A 12,313-nucleotide genomic window follows, 5' to 3' on the forward strand; every position below is an offset into this window, starting at 1 on the left:
TCTGAGGACGCTCACTCCATGCCACCGGAAACCGGAAGCTCTCTCTCTTCTCTCTCAGACATACCACCGAAGAAACAAAAGAAGAAGTCTCCGGTGGCCCGACTCTTCGGCTGGGGCAACAAGAAGGAGGGATGACGATGATGATGATGATGAAGATGGTGATGAAGATGAAGCTCTTCCTCAAACACACCGTTCTTCTTCTGCTTTTTCTTTGATGTTTCTGCTTAACGTCAGCACCTGTGATTCATGGGACACGAGTCAGGCCGTCAAAAACAACACGCCCTCCCTCTGTCAACGGCATCAGTCAAGATCTCACACACACACACACACACACACACACACACACACACACACATACGAGACACAAACACACACACAGACACAGAGATGATGTTATGATGTTGAGGGGTTAATGACTCACCAGACGTGATGTGATTGGGTTCAGTGCTCCAGTTGTTAGTTTTAATCCCCTTCCAGTCTTAATCTGTCTACTTAACACACACACACACACACACACACACACATACACACACACATACACACACACACACACACATACACAAAGAGACACACACGCTCCTCGTTTCTTGCTCCGCTCATTGAAATGTTGCATGTTTACACAGTGACACTGATACTAATGGGAGTTAATAGGGACCAGGCCGCGTCACGCAGGTCAAAGTGTCGTCTTTTTTATTTCTGAACTCCGGCGTCGATCGACCCTTTGACCTCGCTGCTGCTCGTTGCACAAGTTGTTTCTGCTTTTTTTTTTTCTCCTCTCTTTTTAACCACACACACACATGTCGACTCAGACAATTTTATTCTGTTTATTTTAAAGGTTTAAAGGCCACATGTTCTTTTTTTAAACTGATATAAAATGACATTTACGAGGTCAGTCGTGGTGGAGATCCTCTCATGAGGTTGTGAAATGGTTAAAGAAGAGATTTATTTTAATATCTCCTGAATTATTACGCCTTTTTACCTCTTCAGGCCTCAAAACGCGTCGAGATAAAAGAGCCAGAGTTGTGGGGGGGAAAAACATCTTCTGTGGTTGAATTAGTCTGAGCCTGCGGTTTAATACGACCTGTGATGATGAGGCGTCACAAGTCCACATGGCTTTTTTTTTTTTTAAGGGATTACCAGCGATCTGCTCGCAGACGTCCAGTCCTGACCTTTTGGAAACAATTGATATTAAAGAATCTTAAAGCTCAAAGGCACTTACTAAATCTGTCAAAGCTTTCACCTGGGCTTCATTCAGAGGCTGCGATCCTTGAAAAACAGAAAAGACTGAAATGGAAATTGGTTTAAAGCCCAGAATCATTGGTGAGTTCATTGGCTCTTCAGCGAATAAACACTTGAGACTTAAAAGGAAAAAAAGAGAGATTTTATGAACTCCTCAACATTTTACACGTGATAATGACGTAAAACTGAAACATAATCGTTTTTACTTTGCTACACAATCAATTATTTTGTTGTACTTGAACATAGAGCAGAGGAGGTTTGTGTGAAAACAGTTTGGTTTGTGAGGTTTTGTGTCATGTGACTCTTAACTGACTGGATTTTGGCGAGAAACTCAAGAACTCGTCCATATTGGATGTGGATTTTTTTTTTTTTTTGCATATTTCTTAACAGGTTAATGTTCCTGTGTCACGATGATATTGTTGTGTGTAATTGTTGCATAAGCACTGAACCGTTTTTTTGTGTGTGTATGTGTTGTGAGTGACCAAACAGCTCAGACCTAGTTGGGATTATCATGAAATTGAATATTGTATATATGTTAATGTTCTTGACTCATTTATGTTTGAGTTTCTCAGCTGTGTATATTGTATAAAGTCGGTATTCACAATGGTCTTAAACAGAAACACTGACCTGGATTTTAAATAAATTGCTGTAATAAATGTACTTGGATTTTATTAAACATACAGCATCATTAATTAATGGATTGTGTTGTTCTATATCTATTTATACTTAAATGAGTAAATCTAACCATATTTAGCCTAAAGCAGGTTTTATAGTTGCTCATTTATGCACTTGCTCTGTGTGGCCACTAGGAGGCAGCACGAGCCTTCACATGTGACTGGACGTGAAGCGCGTGAAGCCTTCAGAGATTTGCTGTTTTACAAATAACAGATTGAAGGCTCATCCTGCACACACACACACACACACACACACACACACACACACACACACATGCACACTGTGTTAGAGATGTGTGGATGTTTTTTTTTTTTTTTAAAGTAAAGTTTTCAGTTTATCTCCATTTCTCACCAAAACTCAGGATAAACAAACTTCGTCTTCAAACTTAAATCTTTCATCACTTTTTTTTTCTTCCCTCCTTTGACAAAAACAAAACAAAACATATGTTCTCTTTGATTTACATTTGAGTTTTTTTTTGTCAAGTCTGTCACAAAACAACCAAATAACAAGGCAGGCATTATCGTGCACATCCCAAAATATTCCCCAGGCCTGTTTACATTAACACCAGTAACAAGCTGTGAGTCTTATTTACAGAAGATTTATCTTTTTCAACTTCACAAACACATCAAACTTTTTTTCTTTTCTTTTTTTACAACTACATAGAGGCCAATATGTCAATTTCATGACCACATATTATGAAGTATATGATATATAGACACACTTTTTTGTTATTTACCTTCCTATATGTTTTGTCACAGGTGTAGCACTAATTAGTTTGAATCCATAGCGAATAATTAAAATGTAAAACTGAACATTTTCTTTGAGCTTTATAAGAAAAACACAGTGACTTTTTATGCGTGTGTTGCATTAAATAACAGTCGACATGCAACATTTTTTCAGATGCGTCCTCCATCATATCAAGATTCCTGTGAAAGATTAGAGGTGAGGCGGTGAGTGCACACACGCAGAAAAGGAAGAAAAAAAAAGACTGTGCGGACAAGCTGTCAGTACAAACAGATGCTAATCTAGTGTGCAGCTGAACCACAGGAAGTCACGGGTGTTCGAGTGACGAGGTCAAACGCACACAAACACAAACACGAGAGCAGTAGCGTCTCTCTGCTACAGTTTAAATATCCATTCAGGGAGGCGAGGAGGAGAGAAATAACAATAAAAGAAAAAGAAAAGAGGAGGGAAATTGACTTTTAGCTTCTGGTTGTTGTTGTTTTTTATATATATATATGTAGTATACTGTATATATAGGCCTATTTTAGTGTGAAAATACAAAAACTGTGTAATCTTTTCCTCTCTAAAGGCAACATCTGTTCCTGTTGTTATGTGTGAAAACCTTTGTTGATTTCCTCCACACACCGTGATAAAATGTTCCATCGCTGCACCGCTGTGTGTCTGAATCCGTCCTGTCTCTGCTTAACTTTGGGACATGTTTATCTTTCTTTGGGGGTGAAAATGTGCCTTTAAGTCGGCTTAATAAGGCACATTTATTTAACGTTGGGACACTTGGGGGTTTCAGTGCCCACTGTAAATATAGACCTTTCTGAGGTGGTTCATTTACATAACACAGTGGGCTCTCTCACATGTTATATCCACACAGACTTTTAAACAGTTCAGATGGAGTCTCGACTTTTCACAGCTCACGTCTGTTTAATTCACGTTAAAAACAATATAAAACACACATTAGCAAACACTATAATCTGTCGTGCTTCGCCTCATCCTTTTTTAAGATTAAGAAGAAGCAGAAGCTGTGAATATTTGTCACTCCTTTTTTAACTTTGTCTTCGCTAACAAGCGCCACAAATTTGATGAATGGAGGCGTTATGGTTAAATGGTTGTATATAAAGTTGTGTTTAGCATGAAAAGCCATTGATGTAGGTGGAACGTGTCTCATAGCTCACAAGTTGTGACATAAATTAATGGTGATGAGCCTGCAGAGGTTAATCTCTTTTCATTGTTTCCTGGTGTATTTTTATCCAGACACAAATCAGTAGGGTTTTTTCTTTTTGGGCAACAACATTAGCATGTTTTCACCTTATAAAGTTGATGTGATATTAACAGTAACATCTCATATGTTCACCATACTTGATGATTTTAAAGCTAATTTTGAGTCGGCTTTAGCTTCTTCGCCTGCAGGTCGCTAACAGGAAGTAGCTACTCTACTTATTTGCTGCTTGTTGGAGATGTCATGTATGGACTTTAGTTTATTTAGTTTATAACAGGACAGCGTGCAGTGACATTAATTATTCAAAGAAATAAAAAGATGCGGCTGCACCCGATTTAGTGAGAACGCTATTTCCATCTGGCACACTTGTCACAGATGATTTGGAAGATGACTTTCTCATCAATGATATTCTCATCCTGGGTCAAATGTACTGTACTGTATATACACAAGTGTAAATTTCTTAAATTAACTTAAAGTTTTTACATGTTTCATTTGGAATTTCTTCATTTCATAAAAGCCTGTGATCTTATGAAAAAGAAGATGCCATCAAACTGTCTATTATTGATAGCTAAGTATAATCTACAAAAGAAGCCTATAGCCTTTGTTTTATGTATTTTATAACTTTATACACATATGTGTATGTGTATTTTGTTGTTATTATTGTATTGTTGTTTCCCCCTGGGTTTTCATATATGCACCACCTGTTCCTTTATTGTGTTGTTAAAGGAATCTATGCCATGGATGTTGTGTACATAACTATTTGTGCAATACAAAAAAAGATTGCTGCTTGTTGCTAATGTAAACAGATCGGTGGGAGCTAAGAGAGTGAAGCACAGCGTTATGACGTGGGTTCGATGGCCCTGAAATTCAGAAAACAACTTCATCAACTTGACACATGGACATAAAAAGTGACCTAAAGTAGCAAGGACTCTTTGTTTAATGCTTCTTGCCTTCAGAAGTTGTGAAGACGTCTACCTGAAAGTGGTGTTTGAAAAAAGCTGGTTTATCATAACTTCAATATAATGATTCAGATATTATTGCACATACGCACTGTTAGCTTAGCATTAGTCTAGATAGCAAGGTCCGACGCTACAGTTTTCTGAGTTTGTAGCCTGTTTGTGTCTTTGAATGTGTTTTTTGAAGTTGCTGGAGGTTGAGCTCTCAGGGCCACCGTAGATGGGGCCGTGTGACCAAAACTGATGTTGAAAGACACCGAAAACAGCCTCTTAATTTAATTAGTTAGCATAATAATGTTTAAATGTTTAAAACAGCTTTGAAATACAAGAATAACATCAAATAATTGACTATTTTAAAACACCTGCATGCCAAGAATATTGTGTATCTGTTTCACCACGTTGAAAAATACGACCTCATGAACTCCATTTAGAGGCAGCAACACGGCTGCAGACTAATTCTCTCTTTAGCCCTTGACAGCTTTTGATTATGAGCGTTGCCTTTATAGTGACAATTACATTAAACGCCTCATAATCCTGTGATTAGAGAAGAAATTGCTGCTCTATATAAATATAACAAGAGAAAAAGTTTGTGCATGCTCGTCTTCGACTTGGTGGCAGCAGTCTGAGGTTTTTCACCGTCACAGTGTGAGCTCCACGAGGAGAGGAAGAGCCCGACCTGGCCCTGCACCGAGTCCCATGACGTCAACCCCATTCAACACGTTTTGGGACAAACTGCAACTGTGAACGAGTGATCGTCCAACGTGACGACCTGAATCAGCAAATCGCTGCAGCCTGGATCCAAGATCTCCCTGCAGAGGAGAGCTGGCTCTTAGCAGAAGATTAATACCCACGGTTTCTGAAGATGTTCTGCCATGTTCACATAGATAGATTGAAAAAAAAATCTGGTAATACTCTATTTGACGCCTATATGACGCATTATAACCATACTTATAATGAGTTATAATGCAGTTATAGCACTGTATAACTATAGTTATAAACACTCATAATGATCATAATGCTTTATAACAATAATCATAACACACTATAAAGCATTTTATCATGACTTATAAGGTCAGGTATTATAATACGTTATAATTGTTAGTACAGTAACTCACTGACAATGCCCACATCAATAATGCATTACAATATACTGTAGTTATAATGTATTATAATAGAAAGAAACGTGTTTATCATTATAAACACTCATAAATAAGGCTTTATAACAATAAGCATAACACGACATCATAGAGCTTTATAACTCTACTTGACCTTACAGTATAAGCCATTATAAAATGCTCTATGATGTGTTATGCTTATTGTTATAAAGTCTTGTGATAATTTATGAGTGTTTATAATGATGGTTATACACGTTTATAAGCCAATTATAACATATTCTTACTATATTTATAATGCATGCCATGTGGGCATTGTCAGTGAGTTACTAACAATTACAACATATTATAATACCTGACCTTATAAGTCAAGATAAAATGCTTTATAGTGTGTTATGATTATTGTTATAAAGCATTATGATCATTTATGAGTGCTTATAACTATAGTTATACAGTACTATAACTGCATTATAACTCATCATAATATAAACTTTATTTCAGACACAGGTCCATATCACAATATAAATAGTACAAGTATAGTATAAGTATAGTTATAATGCGCTATAGAGATAGGCATCAAATAAAGTGTTGCCAAAAAGCCAAATGGAAATATTTAGATGTCGCCTGAAACAAACAAACAAAAAAAACCCCAACAACCTTGTATTCACACACAGCAGCACAATATGTTGTGCTTAGGAAAAACAGTGACAATAAGGTGTAAAAGCGATGACAGATTAAAGAGTGAAGACAGATTTTAAAGAGGAGGGAGGGGGTTGATGCGTGAGGAATCCATGGCAAAGTGATTTTTGGTGTTGGTTTGATGCATGCCTGCACGGTGGAACAAAACGGTTGCGACTGAGCCGCTGCGTTTTGATTTGTTTTTGTTATGTTTTTGTGTAAGTGTGTGTGTGTGTGTCTGAGCCTCCATCACTGTGTTTTGACAGGGAGAGCTGTTTGAATATAAGTGTGTCTTTGTGACGACAGAGCTGGAAAAGCGATCACCACCCCAAACCCCCGCTACAAAACCTCTGGATGTTACCCGTGGAAACCCTTTGCATGTGGTCTCTCTACTTGCACAAACACACCCAGTTGTGCACACAGACACACAGTCACACACATACACACACAAAGTAAAATGTACACACACTTCAGTGGTGGTGACAGGAGGGAAAACCATTTCAGGATTTTGGTTCAGGTCTCCCTCTTTGTGTTTCTCTAAGTGTCTGTGACAAGCCAGGAGGGTAATGATCATTGTGTGTGTGTGTGTGTGTGTGTGTGTGTGTGTGTGTGTGTGTGTGTGTGTGTGTGTGTGCTCACAAACACTTTCCAAAGTCATTATTCATATTCATCAAATTTTCTTCTAATAAGCAATTTACTTATTAATTTAACATAAAAGTGAAATGTTCATAAAGCAGTGATGAATTGCCCTGAAATTTAACTGTATAGCTAATAGGTTTTTGGATTTTGAAATTAAAACTACAAATAATTTAGCCTAAGTCAAGATGGTTTATTTATGGTGCATAAAAAATATTATTGCTGAGAAAATTGACCACAGCGCTTTGCTGTTTGTCAGAGGAAGGTTGTGAAATAAGAACCACCAATAAGGCCCATAACCTACTCAAGTTCAGATTCAGTTTCATACAGTTGTTTGCATGCAGAATTAGATTATTATATCAATTATTATTGTAAAATAGATACACAACATTGTAGAGGCAAATAATGAACTTTAAGTTTAAAGATTTAGTCACAATATCAAGTTTGACATTTAATATTTATGCAGGATGAAATGGAAAAGAAGACATTATATCTTAACAGGAAGTCTGGCTGTAGTTGTGCAGACCAGTCTATGGTGCAGACATGACCAGCCACTAAAAACAAAATAAGACGACTTTATCTTCACCTCTGAAATCTGGCACCTGGTTTGACGACACTTCCGGTAGAGGGATGACGCAGCTCTCCATCAAACACCTGTCCAGGTAAGACTCGATCAACATGGTCACATTTAACCGAGGGGGGAAATAAGTTGTCATACATGAGTCTAGTAAAAGTAAAACGAATTTTCAGGTGCATTAAACGCTCAGTGTGTTCGGGTTGTGTAAGATGTACAGTAGCCTAGCTAAACGGGAAGTGAAGCCGTAGCCTGTTGCCATGAGTTACGCTGCTTCGCCGCAACTTTTTTTTTAGCCTTTGTTTGTTTATATGTCGGGAAACGAACCCAGCCGAATAGTCTAGTACGAAGAGGGGGGTATCATGCACCCCCCGGAAATATACTTCTAACCAGTGTTTCTAGATTGGAAAAAATGTGTAGAAAATGATGAGCTATGTTAAAAAGTTGTCAGAATGTCCCATGTATCATTTTTATGCAAATTAGTGCCGCCATTATCGAAAAAACCTAATTTCACTATATCTCAGCCAATATTGCAGATATCTGAACAAATAAGGTGTCTAGACCCATGTTTTGAGGGTCAGAGATCACAATAAAACTATTCATAAAGTGATCACATGTCGGTGGCATGCTTGTAAGCAAACCTAACCCTTTTACCAATTACAAGACGCCAATATTGGAGATACCAAATAAGGTGTCTAGACAGAGGTTGTTGTGTGTTTAACCAAGGTTTATTTGGATCAAACATCACAATAGAACTCTTCTTGATGTGACCACTCTTCTCTTTCCCATGCCAGATAAACAGTCAAGTAAATGGTTCTCCAAGTGCTATGCATCACTCATCATCGTTTTCACTGAAATCTTCAAAGTTAAAGCAGATATCATCGGCACGGCCGTTTCGGCTAATGCTGTGTTCAAGGCAGGCTTTTGAAACCGTAAGTTACAGCTTCAAGTCACAACTACGACTTGGTAGCGTTCCAGGTAACCCGTAGCTCGTGTTTTTTACCGTCCTGTTGTCTGTGAAAGTTCCCTATAACGGCCACTCGTAACTTCCGACCCGTGAACTCGTACCAGATCGAACTGGTATGACTTCACAGGAAGGAAAAACACAAAGTACGAGTTTCCTTGAACGCACCATGAGTTAGCAGCCCCCGCCCTTGTCAGGCATCAATTGGTCCTCGTGCTACGTCACCACATTCACGCGCATCCCTTGGCTGCACACACAGCCCTTCATGCCGTTCTCTCCCCTCATTGGATAACACTTGTATCCCACAAGGAAAATTTTCTCCTCGGGTTACAGCAGAGCAGAGTGACGGAGAGACTCGTGTTTAGGCTGAAATACTTCATGTAAGTGATTGCTGACGGAAAATAGGACTATTTAGGACTTATATTAACAAAAACATTCCACTGATATCTGCTTTAAACTCATCCTCTCCTTCCTCTTTCTCCTCCTCTTGCTGTTCATGCTCTCCAGTGTCATGGGGATCAACCAGTGAAGTTGGTAGGATAGGACCAAAGGACCACACCGGTTTCAACACTCCTTCATCAGTCTTCATCCATCCCTGCCCCTCATCATAGGGTTTTGGTTTTTCCAGAATAGGTTCATCAGCTCGCTTGTACAAGGTGACACGGTAGTTCACACGTCGGCCATGTGGCTTCAGAGCAGAGTGGCATGGAGGAAGGCGAGCCAGGTCAACCTTAGACTTGCAAGTGAGTTTCTTGTCCTCCCCCACCATGTTGCGTAGCAACTTGGCACGGACAACATCCACTGAAGACTCACAACTCTGTCCAGACATCAGACTGGGGAATTGCTCCAACTGCCTCAGCATCTCAGGCTTGACACTCTAGCAGTCACTGAGTTGTCTGAATACGTGAAATTGGGGATTCTTCTTCAAGGGCCCCACCTTCCGGGGCGTCGAGTGGCGCAGTGGGTTAAGCAGGCGCCCCATATATTGAGGCTATAGTCCTCGTGCAGGCGGCCCTGGTTTGAATCCCACATCGGACGGCCCTTTCCTGCGTGTCATTCCCCCCCTCTCTGCCTCCCTATTTCCTGTCTCTCTCAACTGTACTGTCAAATAAAGGCATGAAAAAGCCAAAAATATATACTTGGCAGTGGTACAGTCTTCTCCACTGATATGAACACATAGAACCCAAGAAGAGTGGTGCGGTAGTCTTCTCCCAGGGATTCTGCAAGCTCAGAGATGTTGAGAAGCTTCCTGGATCTTCACACTGTAGGGGTCTGATGAAGTCAGCTTTAGCAGCCTTGCCCACAGCTTCTGCTCGTTCTGTAACACGTCCATCTCAACATCAGTGGGGACAGGTGCACCGGAAGCCAGGCAGTAGTAGTATTGCAGAATCCCTGGGAGAAGACCACCGCACCACTCTTCTTGGGTTCTATGTGTTCAGTGGAGAAGACTGTACCAGTGCCATCAAAGGGAGAAGGAAGGTGGGCCCTTGAAGAATAATCCCCAATTTCACATATTCAGACAACTCAGTGACTGCTAGAGTGTCAAGCCTGAGATGCTGAGGCAGTTGGAGCAATTCCCCAGTCTGATGTCTGGACAGAGTTGTGAGTCTTCAGTGGATGTTGTCTGTGCCAAGTTGCTACGCAACATGGTGGGGGAGGACAAGAAACTCACTTGCAAGTCTAAGGTTGACCTGGTTCGCCTTCCTCCGTGCCACTCTGCTCTGAAGCCACATGGCCGACGTGTGAACTACCGTGTCGCCTTGTACAAGCGAGCTGATGAACCTATTCTGGAAAAACCAAAACCCTATGATGAGGGGCAGGGATGGATGAAGACTGCTGAAGGAGTGTTGAAACCGGTGTGGTCCTGTGGTCCTATCCTACCAACTTCACTGGTTGATCCCCATGACACTGGAGAGCATGAACAGGAAGAGGAGGAGAAAGAGGAAGGAGATGATGAGTTTAACTTTGAAGATTTCAGTGAAAACGATGATGAGTGATGCATAGCACTTGGAGAACCATTTACTTGACTGTTTATCTGGCATGGGGAAGAGAAGAGTGGTCACATCAAGAAGAGTTCTATTGTGATGTTTGATCCAAATAAACCTTGGTTAAACACACAACAACCTCTGTCTAGACACCTTATTTGGTATCTCCAATATTGGCGTCTTGTAATTGGTAAAAGGGTTAGGTTTGCTTACAAGCATGCCACCAACATGTGATCACTTTATGAATAGTTTTATTGTGATCTCTGACCCTCAAAACATGGGTCTAGACACCTTATTTGTTCAGATATCTGCAGTATTGGCTGAGATATAGTGAAATTAGGTTTTTTCGATAATGGCGGCACTAATTTGCATAAAAATGATACATGGGACATTCTGACAACTTTTTAACATAGCTCATCATTTTCTACACATTTTTTCCAATCTAGAAACACTGGTTAGAAGTATATTTCCGGGGGGTGCATGATACCCCCCTCTTCGTACTAGACTAGAATTCACTACTGGCAGTTCATATTCGCTATTTAGCATTAGGGTGAACTGACAGGTGTCAGTCGATCACTTTGTCACTGTGGGAAACTTATAAAGGCGAGAATAGTCAGTGAAGTGCTGGATAAGGAGCGTTTTTCTGGGCGTTTATTTGTGTTGGACATTTTCTGTTAAGTGCTGTGCTGTGAAGTCACGCTGAATCCGGAAATATGTTTTTACTGTGTTCAGGTTTGATTGACTCCTTCCTGACTCTGTTTTTTAAATAAATTGTGGTGTTTTTAGAAAACCATCCAACCTGTTACCTGGCAACACAAATAATGGTGCGTTCCATTCGCGTCGTTTCTCGTCGGAGCACGGAGTGACGTCACCTCCGAGTTGAGCACTGTCCAGTTGAAAAACAAACACAAAGGTAAGAAAAATTGTCAATAAGAAACGTAAATATAACAATTTTAATGGTTGCAAATGTTAGATTTCAGTGCAAACAATTCCTAACATTTTTTAAAAAGTCGAACAAACTTACAACAAAAAACATGTAGGCTAATGTTAACCTTGCTAACCGCTGTTGTTAAAGGCGTACAGAAATGGCCGTTTGTCCCGTTTGTCGCGCCGAGTTGTCACGAGCTGCAACACGAGTTTACCCGAGTAAGGAAAATGAATTTGATTGGTCGTTATCGAGCGGGCGGGATATTAAAAGTTTGGGGCGAGCCCGAGCTCCGTGTGTGTGTGTGTGTCTCAGACGTTTGATTGACGGATGACGGATCCAATATCAGTGGCTAGTGAATCGTGTACAGGCTGACGTATAATCCGTGCGCCTGCATTATCCAATACGAAAAAAAAAAACTACACTAAAATACACACTTTCATCACGGATTTACTCAAAAATAGAATTTTGCACAAAGTTTGGCCTACATCGTCTGATAGATGAGTTATTACACTAATTTTATGACCCAGAGTGGGCTCAAATTCAATTTTCTTTTCTGTACACCTTTAACGATAGGCTACTATTTGGTTTTTATACATACAAACTATGTCGGGG

General features: G+C 40.0%; 1 protein-coding gene across 2 annotated transcripts in view; it reads left to right on the forward strand.

Moving 5' to 3' along the window:
- Positions 1-1,925, forward strand: part of micall2b (mical-like 2b) — a 30,973-nt gene extending 29,048 nt beyond the window's left edge. For both annotated transcript variants that reach the window (XM_085784794.1, XM_085784803.1), the window contains exon 16: positions 59-1,925. In XM_085784794.1, the coding sequence (XP_085640920.1) occupies positions 59-135 (77 nt within the window). In that variant the 3' untranslated portion in view covers positions 136-1,925. The remainder of the gene's footprint in view (positions 1-58) is intronic.
- The last annotated feature ends 10,388 nt before the right edge of the window (positions 1,926-12,313 follow it).

Source organism: Trachurus japonicus, chromosome 1, assembly GCF_045865225.1.
Source record: "Trachurus japonicus isolate A0001 chromosome 1, Traja_1.0".
Classification (NCBI taxonomy): domain Eukaryota; kingdom Metazoa; phylum Chordata; class Actinopteri; order Carangiformes; family Carangidae; genus Trachurus; species Trachurus japonicus.